Below are 26,664 nucleotides of genomic sequence, written 5' to 3'. Positions count from 1 at the left end.
CTGCGTCTTTCCCCCAGGACCAGAGGCCCAGACACGGGGTCCAGAGCATGAAGAAGGAGGGGGGGGGCAATGGGGGTAGGGGGTAGGGAAAATGAGATCCACTGATTGCTAACTGCTGCTGTCACTTCCAACTATCTTCTCTTGAGGTCAGGCTCCCATCCCACAGAGTCATTTTGGCTCTAACCTCCTGCAGCCTAAACGTCACTTTGACTCCACACAGTAGGCACAGACAAGTCAGTCTCAAGTGTGGACAAGGCTGCACTTATGCCCCACTGTTGACTGAGAGGGGGGGGAAAAAATCCCGGTAAAGCCTGCTCTTTTCTTTTTCATGTTTTCTTTCTGCCTCTCGCTTCCCTAGCGTGATTTCATGAGTGGGTGGTGTGATCAGCTTGTTTTTTAAATGTGGCTTTGAAAAAGAGCAGAGCCAAGGAATTTGGAACTGCTGTGGCTTGTGAATCTGGGAGAAAAGACAGGGAAAAAATCTTGGTAATGAATTCGGTATAAACAAAGAAATGAGGTTGGGGGGGGGGGGGGTAGCTGAGAGATCTAAGGCTGAACCGGTGAACTGCTGAACTGAGCGAAAAAGCACAGAAGAACAGTGACAGGGTCTGGGCACTGGGGGGCACTAAGAGGTGGCGCCGTGCCCAGGAAAAAGAGGGAGAGCTTTCCAAGATGCACACATATGCACCACAGTCTGAAACACATACACATGCAATCAAGCACTGAAAAAAAAAACCCTCCACACATGTGTGAGAGCACCCACTAACACACACACACACACACACACCTCTCACCCCTTGCCTTTTCCAGGGCTCTGGCTCCCTCCCTGCCTCTCTTTCTGGCTCTTTCTCTTTCAACAGAGCCAGTTAATTACACCCTACTGCTGCAGGCAGCTTCAAACCACCACTAATTTAGAGTTCCATTACAGTAAACTGTTCCACATGTGCATCCAGGGCCCAGGCAGGCTCGGGTGGCCACGTTTCAGGAAGGAGCAGCCGCCGATAGGCACCCACCCCCATCCTGCCAACACAGCCATACTGCCATCTTTCTTTTCCTTTCCGTCTTTCTCTCCGTATTTCTTGCTTTCCTTCTTTCCCTTTTTCAGCATACTCCTCGTCCACGCTACCTTTGATTTTTTTTTCTCCCTTTTTTGACCCACCCCACATCTCCACTCTGTAATCATGTCCTTATACCCAATTCTCTCCTTCGCCTCCCCCTACTCGCACCCCATCTCCATCCCTCTACTGCTTATACAACCCTGTGCAGTGGTTCCACTGTGTGGCTAATACACAAAAACATCACTACAGATTTCACAGTGGGCCTAATGGGAGAAGAGGTACAGACTGGAAAAATAAAACTACCAGCAATGCACAGACTCTTAATGTGTGTGTGTGTGCATGTGGATTATGAGTATGTACTTGGCCAGCGTTTGGCCCGTTTGGGTATCTGCCTCATGAACTCAAACCAGGCAGCACAATCTGTCTGCGAGTGCTGAGAGAAAAGAGAAGGATAAAGAGAAAAATGAAGATGTGTGAGCAAAGACAAGAATCGTGGCAGAGAGTAGGACTGTATGCATGTGACTTTTGTATATCCACAGGAGAAAACAACAGTATAGCAACCCACAAATTAAGCTTAAAACGAACTTTAAGACTCCCAGCCCAAGCAGAGAAACTAACCTAAGCACAGTAAACAGCTGTGTCACTGTAATCACATATATGTCATGACACAAAGAAAGAAACTATGAAAGAAGGAAACTAGGTCTGAAAGGACTAAAGAACACAAGGAGAAACACAGCCTTTTAAAATAGAACCCAGGAACGTTACTCTCCCTAAACACAATAATGAATTAATAAAAGAGTTGGCGCCAGTGTTTTTTAATGAGTCACATCAGCCCAGCAGCTTTTTACAGAGCCATTTATGTTTTATGTTGGGTCCTGTGGTAGGCTCACTTCGCCAGCCCGTCTGGGGCTATAAGGGGATAAGGGGAATTTGGAGTGACCTCATCCCCTGTTAGCCAGGGCCAAATGGGCATGGAGGGCCTCCCCACTTCCCCTGAGCCTGGGGGGCACACAGGAGGCAGCAGGCGGACAGGCAGGCGAGGAGCACCAGGGCCAGCTTATGGGTGGGTTCACGGCTGCTGCTGCTGGGACTTTCCATCATTGCCTAAGAGGTGCACTGTGGCAGTTCAAATTTACTTTGGTTGTTTCTGTAAATAGTAGAGTGTCAGACCTCACAGTAGTTTATCATGTTAGAGCAGAATCATTGGTTACACTTGAGATAATCCATTGGTTTTATCAGGACAGGACGTCATGTAGCAAATGAAATGAAATCAATCAAGTCAGCAATTTGGCGACAGGGCTACAAGACAAGGCATGCTTTGAGAGAATGAGATTCCCTTGTTTGCTGGAGAGTTTGGATAGCCACTAAAAGACGGAGCAGAACGGAGCAAGAGTAAAAAAGACAGAGAGAAAGAAAGTGAGGCAACAGTTCCCACAGATTGAATGTCTGTCAAACAAAGGGTATCAAATCCTCTGCGAGCAAAACAACAATTGTGCCTTAACCGTTGAGACGGAGTCAGGCCCCTCAGGCATTAAGAACTGCAGTCAAACATAAAAAATAAATCACGGCATCTCAGGAAGCTCTGTACCACACAACCAAGAAAGGCGGTGGGTTTTTTTTTTTTTTTTTTTTTTAGTCAGCACAAGAAACCACAGGTGATTACTCGGCGTACATGAACAGGATTCTGGGTGCCCCGGTTTGTTTACTGGAGGGCATTTCTTATTCCAGTCAAGGAAAACACCAAAAAAAAAATTTTACAGTAACTGTGTGTGATGTTAAATTGAGTTATAATTGTATGTTTTTCTTTGTGGATATTTGCCTTTGAAGTCGAGTTTTTTACGACTTTTCCCTTCGCACACTGCCTCTCGCAGAGACTTCTTTCTGAGATTGGGTGAGTCCACAGGTTTTTGTTGAGTTTCCTGAACTCCCCAGAAGGCCACAGTGTGCAGTTTTCAGAAATTTTCTGCAGGGTAAATTAAGCATGTGTGTCAATCAGCTCAGGCAGAGCTGCAAGTCAAAACCTTTACTTGAAGGATTCAACTGTAAATTCACAGCCTCAAGATAAATGAACTGTACCATGTATCCTGGCAAGAAAAGCTTGGCAGAATCACAGAGTCCTCTCAGTCTTTTTCCACCTCTGACTTGCCCACTCCTGTTCATTTTTTTTGAAAGAAAACTGTGCATGTCTTCCAGGCACTGTCTTCCAATTGTCAACATCATAAAATGATTTATGTTCAGTAACTTTGTAAAGGAAACGACTTGAAGCAGAGAGGGTTATGTTTAAGTTTTGGGTCGTGGATGAAGTCATACTACCACAGCAGTTAAACAATGATTTTACAGTCCATGTGTCCTAATTGAGTTGACAGACTGGCTTTTCCAACTGCGTGGAGAAAAATGAATATTTTGTGTCATCACCGCTGCTTAATATGGCCACACAGAGCCGCCAGAAAATGTTTATGGACTCAGAACTGTCTTGGAAAATTAAAATGTTCATACTGAAACAGGATCACGAGAGCGTTATCTGATCTCGCTGCTGGCGTCAGCAGTAATTTGGCTGTGAAAACAATATCCTCAACACTATTATCTGATACAAAGCTGACAGCTCCCAGTCTTTCAACAAGTGGCTGGCTAATGGCTCTGAGAGAGACATCTAGTGACAGACGGTCCTGTGTCTCCAAACAGATCTGCATACCATCACCTCAAACTTGTTTGACATCTGCCTGCTCTTGGCATCGCATAAACGCACATTTGTTTACAGCAACAATGCGGAGTAACACCTCTGTGTAATCATTTGTCACTTAAAGATGTATTGTTTTTTAGGAGTGCCACTGGGGAGTGTCTTTATGCAATCTTTAAACATTAATTCGTTTTTTTTTTTTTGGTTCTCTTCCTCTTCTTTGTTTAAACATCATGTCACATAACAAGCTGTGTTGACTTGCAGTGGTGGAGAGAAGTATGGAAAGAGTGAGAACTCACAGAGAGACATAAAACACTTTGTGACATGATGAAGTCATCCTGACAGCTTGCTGTTTCCATGATGTGGTAGAGCTCTTTGGAGTAGTCAACATGGAGACTCCAGGAGTGGGTCCAGCAGAATGAGAAAACACACCACAACAGGAAAAGGCAAAGACAGACGATGGTAAGAAATTTTGAGTAATAAAGAGAGAGAGAGAGAGAGAGAGAGAGAGAGAGAGAGAGAGAGAGAGAGAGAGAGAGAGAGAGAGAGAGAGAGAGAGAGCCAGAGAGAGACAGAAAATAAAGCAAGAAAAGACAGTTCAAAGTGGCAACAGTGTGATGGCTATTCTTCTAGGAAGTGAAACATAAAGTTGGTGCTTCTAATACGTCTCGTGCAAAGATTACTGAAAGAGGAACTGCTGTGGATTCACACAGGCATCTATGAAGGTGTTTCTCTTCCTCAGCTCGGAGAGAAAACAATCCTTTCTCTGTATAAAGAGATACATAATGGATGGGTTTCACCACGTTTAGCCTCGGGATTCAAAGCAATACTCAGACACAAGCAGGCCCAAACACACACGAGCAAGCGCGACATGCAAAACAACACACATTCAAACAAGTTTAACTTTGTGCCAAAAGATCTTTTAATGAGGGCCTATGAGGCAGGCTGAAAATGTAAATCCTCACAATCAGAGCAGCACACCTGCGAAAATAGACACAGGAAATGGTGCGCAGATAGTTTCCTTGTTAATTATAGTGTGGCAGCAGCGAGCCCCCTCGATTCCCCTAAAACCACCTGTCTTAACTCCTCCCTACCACTTGGCCTTAATTGCTATAGAAATTCCAGCAAAAGACAGGTATCAACAACTCCCAGATTTACTGCTCAAAGTCATGTCACAAAGACAGCTGATTTTGCAATACATAAGCTTTTATCTGTCAGCTGTTTTTTTTCAGTGCTTCCGGCTGATCACACAACGCACCAGATTTTGCAATTTAAAAAAAAGATTATGTTAAAATATCTGTCTAACAATATTAATAAATAGCAATTATTTATTGTTGTTATTACAATCAGTGTTTCTTCTGTGTTTTCTTATATTTTTTGATGACATTTAACCTTTTGATCCACATCAGACATGTCTAAATTTAAAGCATGTACTGTGTGTTTGTAAAACTAGCTCTAATCACGCTGGTTTGGTGAGGCTGATGAAACTACAGGGATCGTGAGTAATGATGTATACACATCTGGAGCAGATAACAGCAAGAACAAATAATAATTGATTCCAAACTGACACTGAGGACCAGCAAAATTTTGTGACTGAACGCCATGAAGGCAAAGCTGCTCTGTGTGACCCCAGAGTGGTGCTCTGAAGCAATGGATGAGCTCCGTTTCTTCCACTCCAGATGTCACAGACTCTGTGTCAAACTGATAGACCAGATGACAGCGGAGGGCTACACAGACACCGCTGGCCTTCGAGCAGGTATCCCTCACTCAGCTTGTGTGGGTGTTTTTTCAATTCACTTCAATCAAACTGTCCGTCACACTTATGTCAGGTCCACCAGGGGGAAATAAGCAGTGGACAGCAGGTGCAAAGCCGAGGCAGTCCAGCTGCAGCGCTTTACCTATTGACCAGTCACTGCTGGAGTAATAAACCAAAAGCACTGCGGAAAGCTACACTCTGACATCAGGTGCTTGATCTTTATCTGATATCCAAATCACACAGCACTAAATGCACTGTGTTACACATGGCTGTAACAAGTGGAACCTGTTAACCTAGCACATACGCCAGCATCAATAAATAACCTTCACTGACATGCTGCTAACTATGGGAACACAGTGAATAAACTTCCATGTAAACTGAGACCAGAGCTGAAGACACACCTCACTCCACAGGAATTAGCCTTTGCTGTTTAAAATGTGGAAAACAATGCTTCTCTATTAAGTGTTCATACACTGGTTATAAAAAAAAAAAAAAAAAAAAAAAAAGTAGAAAAGAAACAGGTCAAGGACTGGAGACTCCTCTGGTGAATACACATTCATACACATCAAACACATGCAAGCCTGTACACACTAACACACACACATATGCTAATAATAAAGAACTCCACAGGCACTGGCTAACACTTGAAACACTCATTAATGAGCACATATGTGCACATAGGCACATGCAGGCACACACACATGTTCAAGAATGAGACACACACACTAAAACAGAGCATGCACTCAAACATGTGCATTAGGACATTTTAGTGTTTACACAAGAAAATCTGGTCGGATTTCGGGAAAACAATCATTAATTGTCTCGAAGCCTCTCTCAAGTGTCTTGCAAACTCAGTCTGTCTTCAATTAAAACTGTCGACTCGTTCCCAAAAAATGCAGTCTTTCTTTCTCTCTGTCTCAGAGAAAGACTAGGAGAGAGGAAGACAAACAATGACTAAAGTTACTCATTCTAAACTTTTTAAGGAGAAATGACTCACCAGTTCTCGTGTTGATGAGGCAGACAGACAGATCGAGCACTTGAAGGAACGGTCTGATGAAGGGGCTAGCCAACAAGAAGGAGAAAAGATGTGTGTACGTTCATCAGAGTCCTTCTGACAGCAAAGACAGAGCAGCAATGAGCCTCTCTCCCTCTCTCTCTTTCCCTCACTGCCCCTCTTGCGCTCTCCTCCCCCTCCCCTCGCTCAGTCTCTACCTCTTAAAATCACTCCTTCACTCCCCAAAGACAGGCACACACACTCTCTCTCTCACTCACTAAGAAATAATTATACTCTCTGATTCATAAAGCCTTCCTTTGTCACGTGACCCAACACTTCAAATATACAGCACATTTTTTCACAAGCCGCAAAATGCCTGGAGGGAAGAAAAAGGCCCAGAGAGCTTAAGTTTCTGTTTTTAATTCTCTCTCCCTTCTTTGTCTCTCGAGTGAATTCTTTTTCTCTCCTTCATCCTCTTGGCTAAAGAGTTAGTTTACCTACAAACTGTTTGTGCATGTCGAAATCCAGAGCCATGTCGTGATCTAAGACCATTTATGTTTGATCAATAAGGTCACAGTTTAATAGGAAAATATGTCTGAATGTCCTGAAAAACACACATTATTCTGTTTTGATTTAACACACACGCTGTTTTAATGTTACGCCAACAGGTTTTTTCTTCCGAGAACATGTAAGGTGATTTACCTTGTCATATATTCCTGATGTGATCAAGTTATGGAATAAACATCACAGAGTTTTGCCCTACCTGTCTGATCAGTAAAGGCATGTACTCTGAAGTGTTGTGTTTGTGGAACTCGTGTTTGTGTTTGGCTCTGTGTTTTATTGCTTGCAATGTTTCTGTGACAATCTTCCCAGAGCACAGATGATAAATCACAACTATAATTATCATTGCTAAAGCTACTATGCCTGAAGGGACTTGACATTAAAGACAGCAACTATAGAGACCCTTTAGAAAATAATTAAGAAAGTATTGGACACGAAACTACAACTGATAGAACATTTAAAACATTCTGCCCATATTTAGGACAAATGAAAACCAGAATCTGGCATTCAAAGCTAACATTTTTCAAGATACACAACATCTGTCATCATCTTGCCAGTTATTTTGCAGTTGGGAAAAAAAAGATTTGCAGATTTTAGTACCTAAATCACTTCTGTTCCTAAAATGAATCTAGTGGTGGCACATCAGCTGTAGGGAAGTCCCGTGTGAGATGGCAGAGCTGTGCAGCGACAGAAGCGACAGCAGCGACAGCAGCGACAGATTTGGGTGTGCCCCTGAATGTGCCCCTCTCTCCATATGAGATCATGTGTTTCAGATCTGTGTTTATGTGTTTGTGGTTCTGGGCGTGTGCCCTGTTTTTCTGAATGTAATGTTTCTCAAGTTGTTTGGGTTAAGAAGAGCACCTCAAACCTCAGAACTGGGAGGAGAAGGCACACCTCAACTGGCATCTCAGCGGGTACTGTTACCTCTAAAGCAGAGCACAGATCCGCTGAACCTTCTAAAGAAAAAAACGCATACATGTCAGAGTAAATATACGCATGCGTCTTTCCCACCAAAAAGTAGCAGCGTCGAGTCTAATGCATGTCTAAACCAAACAAGTGCGGCAAGAATTTTCATTTTCAAAATAACCAACTTATACATGCACTATTTATTCTCAAACTTCATCTAAAACAATGCCCTTCAGGCATATTGGTCATGCATGACTACATTCTCCTAAATCTCACAGTATGAAGCAGAATTGCCAACCAGTGCACTGTGTGTAACTTTTCTCCTTCTTGGTCTTCCCAGCTACATGTACATGTAAGACTATCGGCTATAACTGCTGCTTATGTTGTTTGTAAACCTTAGCAATTGGCTTGATACAGGCAGAGATCTTATCCTCAAATACCCCAAAGTGCCACCAGGATAAAGCCAAGCTATCATAATAATAATAATAATACTAATAATAAAAAGAAACTCTCAGACCCGCTTTCATTATCACTTATGTGCTTCCAGTCTTCACAGCCACATATGGTCTACAGTAGCTTACTGCAATGTTCTTTCATACAATTTTTTATGTGGATTTGCCAGCACATATCCAGAGTGAATGAATGTGCAAGCAGTGAGAGGCACTGTTGCCTTTTTGCAGAAACCTTATATTCAGGAAGCACAGATCTAAGCCATACTGCGAGAGCACTTCAGCTGATCCTTATCTCGTTTACATTTGATTTATGTGTTGCTTATGAGGCCACAAAGGCTAACAGAAATCCCTTAACTGTTTACATAGCAGTACTAAATCAGAAAATGTGTAATGTGAAACAAGAAGGTAAATACAGCCACAGGACACTAACATAACTAAGTGTATATTAGCTGTTACAGTGCTGAGAAGTGCGAAGTGTAACTTTCAAGTCATTGTGATACCATCAGTCTGAACGAGACCATGCATTTGCGTCAGAATGTGCAGTCAAGTGCATGAAGATGGTCGTGTGTGTGTCAGTGCGCAGGGCATGCTGTGCTCCTTATTAAATTATGACAGTGAGCTTGAGCAGGGGGTGTGTTTAGGATTTGTGTGTGTGTGTGTGTGTGTGTGTGGATGTCTGCAGCTCTGAATATGTGTGTATGCCTGCTTGTGTCTGTGTGTGCATGGATGAGTGTGTGTAGGCAGTAGCAGCAAGAAGGTCAGAGGTTACTAGTGTTTGTGTTTCAGTGTCAGTGAAGTGTGCTCCAGGCAGAGATTTATGATCATTGTGTCTGGGAGGCTGTAGAGTGGGGGGATAATGAAGATAGATCAGGGTGCTATCTCTCTCTCTGGGCACCACTGGAAACATGGCCTATGGCCCCCGCCGTTCTCGTATCATTAACTTCAGCCTGTGACATCATAACGCACTGCCCTGACATCAATCCTAACACAGTGTGCTCTGACAAAAAGTCGAACACAGAGAGGCAATTCCTCACAGGAAGCCATCCGGCAAACACAGGCATTGTTCAGCTTCTCTGGGTGTGTTTATGAAGATATGAAATATTCATGGAAACATCATACTCAGTCGTGTGTTTCCACTTTAGACTCAAGCGTATTTGCATTCACAGAGCTGTGGAGCAGAGGCCTGGGGCTCGCTGGCAGAGGAAAAGGAGCAAAGGCAGAAAGGAAGGAGGAAAGGGGGGATGGCAGGGAGGAAGTGAGGTTAGAGGGGTTAAAGAGAGATGGAGCGAGCAGGAGGAAAGAGGAGGCTGGAAGGCGAGAGGGCCACTAGTACAGGGAATGTGAGAGAAAGAGGTGTGAAATAGAAAGAGGGAGGGAAAGAAAACTGAAGGGTGAGATGGAGAGACGGATGGATTGTAGAAGAGGACAGGGGGGTGGGGGTTGATGGGATTGGTGGTGGGGAGGTGAGAAAGGGGCGCAGGGAGCTGGTGCCTGTGGCGGCAGGTTTTAATCAGTAACAAGATGCCTGTAATGAGATCACTATTTCCCCACATTCAGATTGATGTCATGTGCAGTTTGGTGCCGCACTGAGACAGGCAGGGGACGCAGGGCGAATACACACACCACACTCAGTAGTCATTTGCACACACATGTACAGAAACACATTCGAGCACACACACACGCACACACATTCACACACACACACACACACACACACACACACACACTCACAACACACAAATATACACTTGCTTGCACTTTCTTGGTTACAGACTTAAACACACATCCTGTGAAATGAAGGAGCTCATTCATCCCGCCTGGCAAAGTGCGCTCATTTAGAGTCCAACCGCCTTGAAGTAAAAACATACACAGAGGAATACTACTCACAGGAAAATGAGTTACTCATGGCAGAGGAGAAATGTATGTGTTAGGGACTGAAGGGCATATACCACTATGTACTCCTCTAACAAAAACAAATGAGCACAAAGCTTGGAACAGAGAGAGAGAGAGGGCCAAAAGCTTTTTTTTTTACTGCAGCAGAAATGAAGGGAAAAAGAGAAGGGGAGAGGGAGAGAAAGAGAAAATAAAAAGACGAGTGTATGTGTGAGTTTTTTTGTGAATATTTTGGGTTGTATTCAGAGGTTGTCGGCACAGCTACCAGCATGCGTGTGCCAGCACATGAGCGCTCTTTGCCTATTCCCCAACATGTGTGTCCAATGAAAGGTGAACGGCTTTTCTGTCTATACTTTCCTCAAAAAATCAGCCATGATGTCACCATGAACCCATCTTGAACCCACCTCTGTCAGAAAGCATTACTCCAGCCCTCCCTCTCCCTGCCTCATTTTCTGTTCCACCTCTCCCTCCTTCACGCTCCGTTCCTGCCTCTCGAATTCTTCACTGAGCTCCCATTCTTTTTCTTTCCTCTTTTTCATATTTCCGTATTCTTCAATATTTCCCTTCTGCCGTCCATGTCTCTTAACTCTCTCACTGAATCGCACATACTTTTTTTTTTCTTTGGCAAGCGTGGTCTAATTGAATCACCAAAAAGCGTAGCTGTTTGCCAAAAATGCCAGGATGTTCTGATTATCATAAACTTTGTTTAAGCTGTGGTTTTACAAAAAAAAAAAAAAAATGCTCCGAGTGCATGAGGGGAAGCCAAAAAAATAAAAGCTGAAAAAAATGAGGAATGGGGGAGAATGCAAATGAAAAAGGGGAGAGAGAAAGAGAGAGAACACTGGGGAAGAGAGGGGTGGTGGGGGCAGCGAGAAGGCAGCCAGAGAGCCACATATGGAAGTGATTCTGTAATTACTGCAAATCTGTGAGCTCAAAAGGAAAGGTCTTCTTTTCCATGCCTCCTTCCCTGCACATAAAACTGCCCTTGTGAGAAAGCTGGGCACTAAATACTTGCACAGCAAAACTTGAAAAAAGAAAAAGTTTTCAGTTGCTTTTGCTTTTTGCCATGTTGGTTACATATGTATGTGATGTACGTTCAGTATGTTGAGTTTAAATACAGGTCTGTGTTTACTATTTTTCCAGCACAGATGAAGAAAAAAAAAAAACCTCTGCTGATCATGAGGTTAATTCCACACAGTCTGCTACTGGAAAAATTTCTGCGTTCTTCGCTCATTTGCTTTGCTTTCCTGAGCTTAATCAGCCGTCCTGGAAGCTAATCTAAAACAAACTAAGAGGTTCAGCCTGGAATAAACTTAAGTCTCTCATCAGCCTCACAACTAAATGGCATCATTCTCATAAAAGCACACATTCAACAAGGTGTGTGAAGAAGTGGGAGGGCGGTTAAGGGCTGGGTGACAGACACACAGAGAGACAGGCAGACATTGATGAAGACGGTCTTTGAAACCCCAGGCTAAGCGGTGCTATGCAGGTGTGTACGTTTGGCAGCGACTTCTGTTCTGCACAGTCCCCCAAAACAGTTTCAGCAGCCTGTAATTATCTCGTGCCCTGCCATAACGTGTTCTCATGACGGGTGCGTGAGTCTCACACTCAAATACAGTAAACACACACGCCCCGATTGACGCAGCTTGAGCTACGTTTATTCTTAGACACATCCAATTAATCACGACAGGAGATGATTTATGTAAAATACACAATCCTACCTTCTGCGCCTGGAGTGAGATGCCTGAGCTTCAAAAGCGAGCACGTTCCCCTAGAAGTTTCAAACATAAACAGTGGATGGCAAGCGCGCGCGCGCACACACACACCTAAGTTTTCTCTGTGAAAGGAGACAAAGCAAAGTCATGGACGGGCTTCAGATAAATCCTCCACTACGGCAGCTTGTTAAGATCACGCCATTTGGTCTTACGCTTCACAGATCATTTCAGTCATTTGTCAGCTTACCTTCGTTTGTTGCCAATCCGTCCGTGTGTCCCGGCAGCTCAGGGGCGTTGATGGGAGCTACCGTGCGGAAAGATTTATGACACGGTGACTCCCCCTAGTGATGGAAAGGAGCACCGCAGCACACGGCACACAGCACACAGTCTGCGAGGGTGTGACGAGATAGAAATGAAAACCACAACAAACAAAGAAAATAATTAATACACAACCGAGAAAGAAACAAAATACGTGACTGAGTCAATATTTATTTATATAAGGGAATAAACGCCCAGTCAGCTCTCTCTGCTGCCTGTGGTAATGCTATGAGTAATGCTAATGATGACATCACAGTCGTACTATAATAGTCAAATTGATGAGCTCATTTTCTAGAAATCATCAACTTTTTGGGGGACTAATCAGTTCGAATATGTCTTTACAGTGCCTCACACGTGTAAACAAGAGATAAAGGAAATTAAGGAATATTTGTCAATTAAGTCATTAAAGTAATCCATTAGTTAGTTAGTTAGATAGATAGATAGATAGATAGATAGATAGATAGATAGATAGATAGATAGATAGATAGATAGATAGACTAAAATATAGGAAACAGTATATATTTTATTATTTACAAATGAAATCGTTAATAGTCTAATAACCCTATTACACAAGAATGTGACATTGTTATTGAGAATGAAAAATCAAACTATTTAGAACATTCTACGATAAAGTCGAAATAAAAGAAATGTCTGCAATGTCAGGCAATCAGCAGCAGAGGGCAGACAGCGCATTCATACTGGGGTTTTTTTGTGCAGGTACTAGGTGACACTACCCACACTTTACCTGAGGAAAAACATTTGGGGACCGTCAGGTCCATGCAGAATAATCAACATACGAGATAAAGAAGAGTGTTTTTTTTATATTATGTTTGTCTGTAATATAATTTTTTGGGTGAACTCTTGCATCAAGATAGATAAATAGAGAAGTGCTTATGTGTCAGTGCCATGGACCGCCACTGAGGGGCGCTTTGCCCAAGCTGTGTTTGATTGGTCCTGGATATTGCTGGACATGGGCGACAAACTTTGAATATTGGAGCCTCTTGTTGCGCAAACACGTTAAACTTAGAAGTAAAATTAATTTTATTCTAATGTAAAAAAAGAAAAAAAAAACTGACTTCACCCTTAAACGCACAGAGCAGGTTTGTTTTATTTTTAACGCGAAAATATTCACACATTCAGAAATATTCCAAAATAGGATTTTCATTTTTCAAAAATCGAAATTTTATCCGAAGTTTAATGTTTAAAGTTTACTCCAAGAGAATGTTGTTGGCGTGTCATAGGTCCAGTTGCGCATCTACAGTTTCCTTTGGCACATGGGCTTTAAACTTGGCACTTACACGATGTTTGGCATGTCTCAGTGTTTACCATCCGTTTGCAGCGCAGCTTGTCAGAGAACAAGCAGTCACGGTGAGCCACGCCTATTGTCCATGTGCTTCATCCACCAATCTCTCCATCCCTCCGCACCACACGCTCCGTATTTTGCATAAAATGTGTATCAGTAGGACAGCGCTCTCCCAGGCACATGCAGAGCGCACATGTAGCGTGGCTTTACTGAACACATACCACGGTTGAATAAGCACATCAAACTCCCCTCAGCTCCAGATCCCCGCCAATGAAAATGCACAAAAGCGTGAAGGAGAGAGAGGGAGCGAAAGGACTCCGTGAGATACAAAGAGTGAGCCAAATCCCACACAAACAGACACAACACAAGTTGGAGCGAACGGAAAGGCGGTCACATTTCCTACTCACCTGCAAACGTGATTGACGTGGGTGTTTGTATCAGTGGGTGTGTATGTCATGCCTGACACCCCGTTCACGGATATGCTGACTCTACTTTCTTGGAATTCATGAGAATCGTTTAATCTTCGCTCGTGCAACATCGCACCCGCTCGAGCGGAGGCGCAGTATCCAGAGCTCAGAAGGCATCCAGGTATCTTTGGGGCAGACCTGCCTATCCGAGTCACCTCTGTCAGAGAAGAACAGAGCACTGAGAGAGACGCCTGCCTACAGTTGACGGGGAGAAAAACTTTACGCGCACTGGACGCGTTTCCATCACCGCATCCCATTTTTGCGCTCCATGGAGCAGGTGTTTTACGCAAAGCTATTTCTTGACTTTTTCACCTGTCTTCAAAAGACTTTTGCTCCAGTCTAGCGACACTTACAGACGTCAGTCTTCCAGTTTGTTTAAAGTCATCGACATCAACAAGAGACATGGATAACAGTCCTGGTGGTGGTAAGATCAACTTCTAACATTATGTTAACTTGCCTGCAGCAGCTCCATTGTGATTGCAACGCTGATTATGACATAGTCAGAATTGATTAAAGGCTCATTGTGTCATTCATTCTGATGCCAACAATCAAAAGGCTAAAGCAATTAAGCGCTGTCTAAGTTTACTTTATTAACATTGAAACAAATTTGGCTTTAAATTCAATAAAGCTTGAATTAATGTCACTTGAAACAGAATTTCTAATACTCACTAGTTTTTGAATGATTTTGCAAATGACTCCTTTTTTTATAATATGTGCATAAGTGGCAATAACGTTTGCAATTCCACGCGAGTTCTCATCACCAGTAAGCGCACGAAACATTACTTTTGCATGCAGGTTTTAGAGTGAACTAATTACTGAGCTCAATAATTTTATAGCTTGACCACTGTTTGGGAATATTAGGCTTATGCACGAGGTCGCTCTTTTGGACATTTAATCACTTAAGCTTGTTTCTGTCCTCAGTAGTAGTGTAACTGCAACACTTTACGCGAAGTTGTCAAGAAAAAAAAAAGTTGCTGCATTGCGTTTAAATTTTTAAAAACGCAGCGCCTGGACTGCAGCTCTACTGACTGCGAGCCGCGCCATATGGTCGTAGTGAGGCTGGCTACTTCCTGTTTCTCTTCATGAAAACAAACTCACGTGGAGCTACAGTACACTGGCTGTCACTGTAATCATAATCTGTCAGAGCCACAACTTAAACAGCGCACCAACCCCCTGTCATCTCACTGGGCAAAACAAAGAATTCTCTGGCGTAAAGGGCGTGTTTGTTTCGATTGCCAAGGCCATCGCTGAAGTGCCTATAGCATAAAAGTTGATAACCGCACGACTCCAGTCCGTTAAGTAGTATTAGGCAGCGCTTTCTCGAGGTCAGCCAAAGGTGCACATGCTTTCTGCTTTCCTCTCCTAATTGCCGGTGAATCATTTACAACACAGCGACAGTCACGTTCCAGCACAGGTGATGGGCGCTCCCTGTGCTCCGTCAACATGTTCCTCTAATCTGAAGGAAACACTACAGCCACTCACCGGGTTATGACTGTCTACTCTATGTTGATAAAGTGGGCCAGTGTTTTTCACGGAACAAGCAAGGCAGTTAAAAGTGTAATCATAGATAATAGCTGTAGTATTAGTCGATAAAGACGAGGGCTGGTGTTTTATTAATGTTTGGTGTTTGGGTGTGTGAGTGTGTGAAGTTTGTGGGGTCAAGTTAGCAGTTTCAAGTTTTGATTTGTTTATTTGTTAAAGTGTTTGTTTACATATTTTTACAGTTTATGTAATTTTTTTTTTTTTTAATGAGAGTGCATCTTTTAACTTTCCATTAGTTATTTTGTCTTTTTTCATCCATGACCACCTTGAACTCGGCTGACTGACCTTTCGTATTTCAATAAGGTTACTTGAATGCGCTTGACTTCATTTCACTCATGAGCTCAGTATGATCTAAACAAAGCTCATAAACATCATCATAACCTGGCAAAAATATTGCTGCTGTGGTGGGGTGTAAGGCTCATAAAGTCCAGTAGATAAAATGAGATTGTGTGTGTGTGTGTGTGTGTGTGTGTGTGTGTGTGTGTGTGTGTGTGTGTGTGTGTGTGTGTGTGTGTGTGTGTGTGTGTGTGTGTGTGTTTACTCCTGCAGAGATGATGAGATGGGTTGAGGGGCTGAGGGTGTTGAATGTCTTACAGGCCATATAACACACAAAATGGGCCCAAATAGATCATATGCAGATAAATGCTGTCATAACATTAAGCCTATTTGACTCTTAGAAACATAAAGCAGGGGGAGCAGTCAGTTCTAATATTGTTCATATCATTACAAATGTTGGAAAACCAAAAAATCAGCCAAAACTAATATTTTAATCTTCAAAATACAATTCTGGAAGATTTGCCAGAATCAATATTTACATCAGCTTGTACAACCTTGACCTCACGTGAAAGTTCAACTGTGCTATGGTGTGGTGGTCAACTGAAATGCTGCACATATTTAGTCCTCCTTGATATCTACACTAAAGCACTGTAACAATATTAGTAGTGGCATTGGTGTGCTATTACAGCAGGTCACATGTTGCTGTCAAATGATGCTTATATGATAACAGCAGATTTCCCACTGTCCACTGCATAACTTTAGTGTTCTGTCATTAAAAACTCCTCTGACACTCCCCTAGTGGAGGCGTACTGCATTATTATCAGTATGTTTAAAGTAGATAGACATAACTCTGGTTCATTACTCACCATCAACTGAACTCCTTGGCTCCAAGATTTACCTGGCTGACAAAAAACAAACAAAAACAACTATTTAGTAAGGGCCAATTTTTGACATCAAAATTAACTCCATAAAGTCAGCCATAATATTATAAGCTATGTGGTACAAGCACAACGCATTAGAGGGTTGGCAAAAAAAGTGCTAAATGTGTAAAATTACAAGTTATTTCACATCAAAAACTCAAACAGCATCCCCACAAATGCATGGGCAATGAAAATACTCAAAAAGAAAGCCCCCAAGAAGACACGTGAGTCTGAAAAATATGAGTGTGCCTTTTTCCTGGATTGCAAGCACCACATGCAATGCAGAGCTTATTGACATTACTCAGTCTCTGAATGGGAGAAACTGAGTGGTACAACTGACCTGTGTTACAACTGAACCCGTTCTCCTCTATTCTGTTACATTTAACTGTATCATTGCCAGAAGAGATTATAAGAAAACGACTAAACTGTATAAAATATACTATATAAATATATAATAATATAATCCACCTTAAACTTTCAGAAGAGTTTTATCATCTTATGCATTTCTTCACAATATAAACTCGGCTTTGGCTCCATGCTGACACATACATTTCACGCTACTGTTTATAAACTAGATGCGGCGCCGGTCAGACAGTGCAGGCGGTGCTGCTGGTGTTGTACAGTGAAGACCACCCCGGCGCATAACATGCTGGGCTATTTAATTTGCCTCTTCAATTATAAGCCCCTGGCGGGCTGTATGAGCTCTGGCTCCTGGCTGGAGCGCAGCTTCATGTCTTCCCAGTGAAAGCTCCGTCAAAAGCCTCCTCACGTGGCTTCCCTTGCAGAGCCGCGTGCGACGCGTGAGATACTCGGTCCCTCCTCCCGCCTCCCGCCGCTTCCCCGCTCTCACGGACGCTTCTGTGTTGATGCCTCCTGCGGTGATGGTGAGGGAGAGCTTGGTCAGTGGGTCAGCGATTCCATGCATTAACGTTTTCTCTCTCGCTCTCCCTCTCTCTCACTCGTCACGTTTTCCCGCCTCATGCGCCTTTTGCTTGTATTGAAATAACCCCCCCCCCCCCCCCCCCCCCTTCTCTTTGAATCACAGACCTTGCAGTGTTGGTTGAAGCTGACTCAGTTTTGACTCTGCAACATCTGTCCCCAACCCATCGGTTCAGGACACACATCCGCTTAGGGTGTGTTTCAGCTGGAACGTGACTCTGCTGTTAAACATAACATCTCTCCCCTCATATGCTGCGCTCTTCGAGCAATGGTGAAACAGATAGCGGATTAAAAAAAAAAAAAAAAAAAAAACATTGAGAGGCTGAAACTCTTGATAAAATCGCATAACCATGAAACGGATGTTTTAAGTCTATGGTCGGCGCAGCGCGCGTGCCCAACAAATTGAGCCACATCAACCGGAAAACCCAGAATGTTCAACTATAGATCTCAACTGATATTCTGGTTTGTTTATAGAGCATGGGTATCAGCTGTAATAATCTAATACAGTTCCTCGTGATAATTGCTTGAGCCAGAGCGAGTGTGTGATGCAGCATCAGTTGGAAGAGATGCTAGAGGCACAAAGACACAATTCTATCAAGCTCCTGTGATATTGACCTACTTACACAAGTCTGAGTTAATGAAGTCTATAGCAAACACTCAAGTAGCGCTCACAGATTGGGCTTGTTCAGTAGAACAACAACTCCCTATAATGGCCATAGCCTAAAGCCTACATCATTTTCTGCAACACCATAATAAACACTGTATTGCTCTCAGGAAGCCACCCTGTTATATATTTATAAACTTTACAATACAAGTGCAGGCGAACACTATAGTCACCTTAACTGTAGGATATCTGTGGCTTTCTCTCCGTGTCCTGCAATGTAAGGTGAACCAGTGAAAGTGAGAGATAGAGGGCAAGAGAGAAAAAGAGAAGAGACAGGAGGAGAGGAGCTGTTCTGCCCGTGAACTTCTCACTGCTCACGTTTCTCTGCCTGCCTCCAGTCTCAGGCAGATTAGTGCTTGCATGGGTAGGCTAAGCTTAAAATGGGCACTGGGAACTGATTGACTCCTCAATTAATGCTGTCTGCAGTGACCTAAATTGTACCTGTCTTGTGCACACTGCAACAGTGTGTATGGCAATCCTGTTTGCCTGTGTGGGAAATCCCATAGAAAATGCAAAAAGAAAAAAAAAACAAAAACAACAGGGAAAACCATATGAAGTTTGGTGTAGCTGCCTGCATGTGGCTGCTGACCAGCAGACTACTGTATCATGATGGTTAGCTTTGCATTATACTTAAGTAGCCTAATATCAAGACAGGTATCAACTAAAGTTAGTTAAATATTTTTGCATTGACAAGAAATGTTATGTTTCAGTTTAGAAGTTGTTTACAGGCTGCCAGTAAGCCAGTATGCTGCCTAACACACAATCAGGTGATTGCAATAGCAGTTTAGTAGCCTGTGTGGATGCTGAAGCTTTCTGCAATGTTTGCATTAAAAAATATATAGTATAAAATGACAAATTCATGCTATGATTTCCCTCAACCGCGATGAAGGCAGATAACAACTCATTCCTTTTTTGACCATGTGTGGTGATAACGCTATGATCACAATCTAACAATAAATGTAAGAAGCTGAATCTATATTTTTGTGCAAAACAGTGAAGGGAGTCTGCAGTGTTTAAACTGTATTTGATACATGCAGCTGATAGTTTTGGTACCCGCCCACCACTACTGAAAAGCAAGCTGTAAATGGGATTGTTAATTGACAGTGTTTACAGCAGGGTGGCTCCAGGGGTCATTCATAAACACTGTACATGTGAGTCTTCAGGTGGACATGCAATGTGTTTGGGTGGAGTGGGGGCTGGGCCGCCACTGTCTGCATGTAAGCTCAGGAAGAGGTGAGGCTCAGGCTTGCGTCTGCTGGATCTGTCTATGGCTCTGGCATGAGTCAACAAATCCACCAACACGTGCTGGTTGAGGGATTATCAAAACATTTGAGCTAAACAAATACCTTGTGCAGCAAAGGGCGACGCAGCAACACTGGGACAAGCCTACTATGCATGATTTCCACAAACAAGGCTGAGTTGGTTTGACCACTGTACCATAGCATTCGTTAGAGATCCTGGTAATTATTTGTATGTTGGAAATTTCTCGGCTGCATGTGTGAGCCAATCACGGACGAGCTTTTAAATTGGACCCATATTTGTTTTCTATTAATTTGAATATTTACCTGAATTTGCATAGTATGTGTGACCTTGAACGTCCCTCTGCTGGACTCTACTGTACTCTGACTGGTCAGTACATTATTACAGCAGTCCGGTCTCTACATTTGAGGCTTTTCCTTTGCAAAAACGTGACTCACATTCTCCGACTGCTGGTGGAGCATGAACAGCAGCGGCTGAGACTTGGTGCCACCTCATGCCCGGGGAGCTTCCCAGTCGGCGTATGTTTATAAACACAGATCTGACTTCAGATTGTTGTATATTTCGACACGAGACTGCGGATTTGGTTCGGGCAGTAACCGTGTCAGGAGTCCATGCATGTGAGGCGGCGGTCAGGTGTCGTGCTGTTAGCTGGCGCTGGGCACGGTGCCAGGGGAGCGAGGCTATTATTGGAGCGGAGGAGGCAGCAGACCCCGCAGACACGTGAGGCCGTGTCTCAGCTCATCCCCAACGCATGACTAGAAATGCGCGCGAGAGTGAGAGTGAGAGAGAGAGAGAGAGAGAGAGAGAGAGAGAGGGAGAGGATGCGAGGGAAGCGAAACTTCTGAAAAAAAAAGTTGAACGACAAAAAAACATTCCATTTTTTTTCCACGGTGCCTGTATGAAATACCGCATTAACATGACGCAGGGATTATTTACAAAAGGCAGCCCTTCGTTGGTGCTTCTGGAGGAAGCCTGCCTGCTTTGTTGCTGTGCTACCAGCAGTATTTTTAGCGCCCACTTCACCCGCTTGAGCGCACCATTACGCCTATTACACTCAGGATGAGGCAACGACGCTGCAAATTCTCAGAGCTGTTCGCTGCTGCCCAGAGGTTGTGCAACATTACATCACATCACGTTCAATGTTGTGGAGTAGTTTTCAAGTAAATATGGATGCAATTAAATCAGTTCAGCCAACAATTTACTGTTAGTCTATATAGCAAACATTAAAAAAAAATAATAATACCAGTTCTTGTGGATATCTCAGTGACATTGCATGCTTTAATAAGGACCTCAAATTTGAATCAGGTGACCCAAAAATCTCAGCTAAGATGTCTGATGTCCTCCAATCTTTCCCTTGTCTGCAGGGGGTGGAGGAGTCATCCTGTATGCAGGTTCCTCTGGCAGTGCCAGTCCCAGCCCTGGCAGCCCCTCCAGTGGGTACCAGACGCAGTCACCCTCTTCACACTCCCAGCCCTCATCTCCGGAGGAGGTTACCTTCACAGAGATTGGGACATTGAAACAGAAGGCAGCTGGGTGCACCACCCCATCCTCCAAACTGGTTTTCCAGTTCCCAGAGGTTTACAGTGCACCCTCAGTAGCAGCCACTCCACAACATACATATGCACACCCCATTGCAGGAAAGAGGCCATGCGGGTTCCCGGGAACTTTCACAAGTTAGTGTTTCCTCCCTGTCAATATGCATACAGATTTATGCCTTGATGTAAGTTTTTGCAGTTTATCTAACTGTCTTTTTACCCATCCTCAGAGACAGGTGGAATGGTCCTGCTTTGCAAAGTCTGTGGGGACATCGCATCTGGTTTCCACTATGGAGTGCATGCATGTGAAGGCTGCAAGGTAAGCCCCTGATCAGTGAAATCTTGTGGAATGATCAAACAGCGTGTTGCTTCTGGTGCACCAGTTTCATGCCAGTGTCTGTGTTTCAGGGTTTTTTCCGCCGCAGCATCCAGCAGAACATCAACTACAAGATGTGTGTGAAGAATGAGAACTGTCTGATCATGCGCATGAACCGCAACCGTTGCCAGCACTGCCGTTTCAAGAAATGCCTCTCTGTTGGCATGTCAAGAGATGGTGAGACATCCTGACACATTTTTTAATGAGAGAGACCCTCATGCAGTTCTGCCAGAATACCACAGTGCCCTGATTAGGAAAGCAGCAGGGAAATGGGCAGCCGAAAAGAGGCACAGTCCTGATATGTAGGTCTGAGTGAAAAATGCAATGCGGAAAGTCTTTTGAGGTCATCGTGCCAGTAGCTCAGTCACTCACTCTATTAACAGACCTGCACCTGCCTTGCCCTTCTACTGTGTCACTGCACTGGCAAAGATTACCATCTGGCTTTGTATCACTCTCTTAAGTTTCTGAGTGTCTTTCTCCTGCCCTTTGCAGCATCTTCACACAATACTGGTACCTCTAAGCTCTTACAGTACAGCTCAGTCCCTCCTCCTCCATGCACCCACCATGTTCCCTCAGCTCTCTTACATCTCCCCCTCAGACAATGATTTATGAGGAGAGGCGCCTTGAAGTCCCCGAAGCTATCTATCATCTGGAAAACTGCAGCAAACACAGGAATTATTTTAGGAAATTGGAACAGGGTCAACTTGATTACCTTGTGTATGCCCATAGAACATCTTAATGCAATTAATGAGGGATAGGGCAACAATTAAACAGGGGATCCAAAATAATAATTAAAAAAAAAAAAACAGCCAGTCGTTGTGACAGAATTTATCAGGCGTGATGTTCACATCACCTAGTTTTAGCTCTGATAGCTGAACATTGATTGATCACCTATCATCACAGATTAAGAAAACAGCAGCGCTGACCTAGAAAAACAATACAGAATTGGGCCTATAGTGTACTCATACATCATGACCTACTTGGTGTAGTTTTCCTGTCTTCTGCCTCTCAGTTTGATTTCTGCTTATCTCCACCCTCCAGTACCCTGCATTGCCTAATCTAGTAAGGAGGTTAGTGTTATTTCTGCATGTGCTTGACACTTCTGCTTAACAGAGAAAATAGGGTGGCAAAATACGACTCAATAAGAGAACAAACAGTCAGGTCGACCCTCACAGAGTAGCTTTTCGAAAGCGTTAAGGGCCACAACCTAGAAACCCCTTTTTGCTCTGTTTCAGCAATTACAAAAACAGGAAAACCACATGCAACTGCCTGCAGCCCACAATAAATAGTACACCCTGATTTCACACCAGGCAGCTGTGTGACTTTGGCTCCACAATATAGGCAAATATTTAAGTCAGTTGGTGTGATGGCACACTTTTTCTTCCTCTAACCAGAGCAACATTTTTAGAGCAACCGCTCATTAGTCCGCATTTGCCTCTTTTTACCCATGATGAAAGGGATTAATCTCATGCTATGTTACTGGCCCTATCCTCATCAAGGGACCCTGCAGGGAATGAAAAGATAACTGTATATTTGGTAAACATAGTAAATGTCTACCGTGCATATTACTGGGCCAAGTAAATCGCCTCACTTGACTCAACATGGTATGTTTTTAGGTAAATTGCTTATGTTTAACTCAGGAAAATAACAGTATATTGTTTTACAATTATGCTATATTGTATTTAAAAAATCAGGTATGCTGTTCTTACAAAAGTCTTTGAAGCTTCACCAACTTTTCTTCTTTATCTAACTCCAAATCTAACTTGCACACTCAGAAGACACCACCCACACAGACAGTGACAGACTCTCACTTTCAGTGTATCACCTCTCTCACGTCAATCCTCTTAATTTGCTCACCTACTGTCTCCTCGATTCATTTATGCACTTCAAGCCCACCTCTTTCATCCTTCTCCCTCTCACGATCTGAATGCCAGTGACATCACGCTCACGTTGCCCTAGTGCCCTACTTACAAATGCAGGGAGGGAGAGGGAGAGGAAGGAGACAGGGGTGGATAGAGGAGCGGATGAGGCAGATGGTAGCAGGGGGTCTATAAATAGCCTCTCCAGCTGATGGTTACTGTGGGAAGGGGGGGATGGGGGATACGGGTGAGGAAAGTTTTCATCTCACAACTTGCGTGATTCTCCTTTGAATCATTCAAAACTTTAAGAGTTGCATGTGATTTTGATGTAAGCATTTGTAAGCACATGTAAAGGGTAACTAACCACGGTTAGCTTTAATTTACAGCCAATATAAGGTGCACTAGCAGTCCTGTGCTTCCTAAATAGCACAACTGCCTTAAAGAACGTAATTTTTCTTGGTTGTCATTGGAGTGCTTATAATTGCATGCAGTTTCAGAGAGCGTTTTATCAAAGAAAAAAAAAGAGATACCATTTATTTAGAAGGGAGAAAAAATGTATAAAAAAATAGAGCACAAAACATGTCCAATGTAAATCTCCATGTTGTCTGAAGGCTCATCTGTCCTCACTGCCTTGTCTCTACCCTAGCCGTGCGTTTTGGCCGCATCCCTAAGAGAGAGAAGCAGCGACTTCTGGATGAGATGCAGAGCTACATGAACAGCCTAAATGAGTCGGCTGCCATGGACATGGACTCATCGTCAGCGAGGGACGCTCCCCCCAGCCCAGAAGATGGCAACTCAAAAGAGGCAATTGGGGCCATCTCCAGAGCCTACCGTGATATCTTCACCAGCGGCAACAGCAACAGCCATGAGAGAGTGGCCAAGAGGGCTAACATCACCACCAACAACAACAACACATCTCCCTTTTCTCAGGATGCCACTTTTCCCCAAGTCTCATCTCACCCCACCTCTACCCAGAATTATCAGTCTTGCCCTGTTGCCCCTGCCACTCTATGCCCAGCTGCCCCTAATGACAACCAACCTACATTCCACAATGTGGACAACAATCGCTACACCTACCTAGTGTCAACAAATCAGAATCAAGACCAGTGTAATGCTACAACACCTCAAAGGGGCAGCTCTGCCAATTATAACACTTTTCGCAATGCAGGAAGTGCCACAAATCAGCCCTCCTGCCCATGGAAATTAGCTCCAGGAGCTAAAGTGCTGGTAAGTGCAGGGAGCATATGAAACCAGATCAAGATTTTCCTGTACTGTCTTGTTTGTCCGACAAGTGTTCATTCTTTCTATGCCTTTTGTCTTTCTTTAAGGCCTGTCCTCTCAATGCGTGCCCTGTATCAGGGGCAGAGCGTACAAGTCAGGAGATATGGGAATCCTTCTCTCAGTGTTTCACTCCTGCTGTAAAGGAGGTTGTAGAGTTTGCCAAGGGCATCCCAGGATTTCAAGAGCTTAGCCAACAAGACCAGGTCATGCTGCTCAAATCAGGCACCTTCCAGGTAATGACATACATTCAAAGTTATTACTATTACTTGTAATAAATGCAAAATGTATGATTCCTACCTTATAAGTCCAAATATACTATTGGTTTAAGTATTTTCTCTGTTTTTTTTCCCTGTTACTTGTGTGTTTAGGTTCTGATGGTGAGATTCTGCACCTTGTTCAATGCTGAGGAGCGTACAGTGACTTTCCTCAATGGCCAAACTTACCCCCTGTCTACCCTGCGGGCTTTGGGCATGGGCTCCCTGCTGGACGCAATGTTTGAGTTCAGTGAGAAGTTGGGCTCCCTGGGGCTAGAGCCTGATGAAATGGCTCTCTTCATGGCTGTGGTGCTGGTCTCTGCAGGTGAGAGAAGGGCAGATCATGAGTGGGAAAACTGTGACAAAAGCAGTGATTATTTAATGAGCCAATAATGTATTAAATGCGTCTGTCAACCACTCACACTGGCATCCTCTGTGCTCTTCAGACCGTTCTGGTATCTCGGACGTGTGGGCCGTAGAACAGCTCCAGGAGGGTTTGATTCGCGCCCTACGGTCACTGATCACCCGACGCCGTCCAGATGACACTGCCCTCTTCCCGAAACTCCTCCTGCGCCTGCCAGACCTGCGCACCCTCAACAATCTGCACTCCGACAAACTATTGGCCTTTCGCATTGACCCTTGAGCAGGCCTCTTGTTCACAGAGCACACAGACACAAACTATTTTTCAAATGTATACAGTACACCACACACACACACATTTTATCTTCCAAGGGCACGACTTCCTTCAAAATTGAGGAACAAAGAATTTTGCAATCTGAGGAGTGGTTTTCATAACGATAAATGAACGAAGAAGGGCAGTGGCGAACATATTTTTGATTCACCATTGAAATTCATGCCATGTTTTGGGACAAATAAACATGAACATACAAACTCATGTACACATAAACCTCAACACCACTTGAAAGACAATGTTCCATTAAAAAAAACAATAATAATAATTGTGTAGAGTTACTATTACCCTTTTGGACAGATCATTTGTGCATTTGCTCATTATATCCAGTGTACTTAAGAATAAAAGCCAGTTCACTTTTGTTTATTCCTTAAGTCGTACAGTATCAACAGACCATCACTAAGGAGCAACTGAAAGACAGATATTGTAGATCTAAAGAGTTTTTAGGGACCATTAGTGATGATTGACCGTGTGTCAGTTTGTGTTTAAGAAAAAGGGAACCTGTAAATAATACATAGCAAAATCTGAAATATTAAGGTAATTGTGTATCACTGTTTCACAAACATACCATCTGCATTAGCACTGGAATGAGACCACTATTTTAATGTGTCACTTGTACACAATGGGATGCATTCTGTCTCTTACTATTTTTGACTAATCTTCCACATAACATTTGGCACACCTCGGGTGTGAATATGCCAACTCCATTAGTCATTGACATTTTATATGATTTCACAGAAACATTGTGTCTGCATATATTGTATTGCATCTGGACAGATGGAGACGCTCCATGCATGTTGGGTTTTGTAGTTCCTTTGTTTATTTTTGTTGCTGTAAATATTATTTTACCCCAGTGTCCATGTATCAGTGACTGGACAGATTAGTTTGGTGTAAAGAAGAATGTACTGACCTTCCTGTAATAGGTGGGGGTTTGGCCATGCCAAGGGGGCTTTTCACTGGAGAATAT

At 43.5% G+C, this 26,664-nt stretch overlaps 2 protein-coding genes across 7 annotated transcripts in view; one reads left to right on the top strand and one right to left on the bottom strand.

The window, feature by feature from the left end:
* The window catches only part of rarga (retinoic acid receptor gamma a), a 56,378-nt gene extending 30,809 nt beyond the window's left edge, over positions 1-25,569 (bottom strand). The window contains exons 1-5 of one of the 6 annotated variants that reach the window (XM_041053004.1): positions 25,429-25,569; positions 25,196-25,325; positions 16,785-16,820; positions 12,260-12,400; positions 12,019-12,134 (exon numbers count right to left, since the gene is read on the bottom strand). The gene's annotated coding sequence lies outside the window, so the exon portion shown is untranslated. Of the gene's footprint in view, positions 1-4,034; positions 4,187-6,488; positions 6,554-12,018; positions 12,135-12,259; positions 12,401-14,040; positions 14,160-16,784; positions 16,821-25,195; positions 25,326-25,428 lie in introns of those variants that run through there. The other 5 variants (XM_041053012.1, XM_041052996.1, XM_041052986.1 and 2 more) reach the window with 5 other exon arrangements.
* nr1d4a (nuclear receptor subfamily 1, group D, member 4a) lies at positions 14,255-25,649 on the top strand. Its single transcript, XM_041052971.1, has 8 exons — positions 14,255-14,524; positions 21,066-21,374; positions 21,467-21,555; positions 21,645-21,789; positions 24,118-24,698; positions 24,800-24,985; positions 25,121-25,331; positions 25,453-25,649. The coding sequence occupies exons 1-8, from the start codon at positions 14,503-14,505 to the stop codon at positions 25,647-25,649; spliced, it is 1,740 nt and encodes a 579-aa protein (XP_040908905.1). The 5' UTR covers positions 14,255-14,502.
* The last annotated feature ends 1,015 nt before the right edge of the window (positions 25,650-26,664 follow it).

The sequence above is a fragment of the Toxotes jaculatrix genome, chromosome 2 (genome assembly GCF_017976425.1).
Source record: "Toxotes jaculatrix isolate fToxJac2 chromosome 2, fToxJac2.pri, whole genome shotgun sequence".
In the NCBI taxonomy this organism is placed as follows: domain Eukaryota; kingdom Metazoa; phylum Chordata; class Actinopteri; family Toxotidae; genus Toxotes; species Toxotes jaculatrix.
This window is presented reverse-complemented; position numbering and strand designations above follow the sequence as displayed.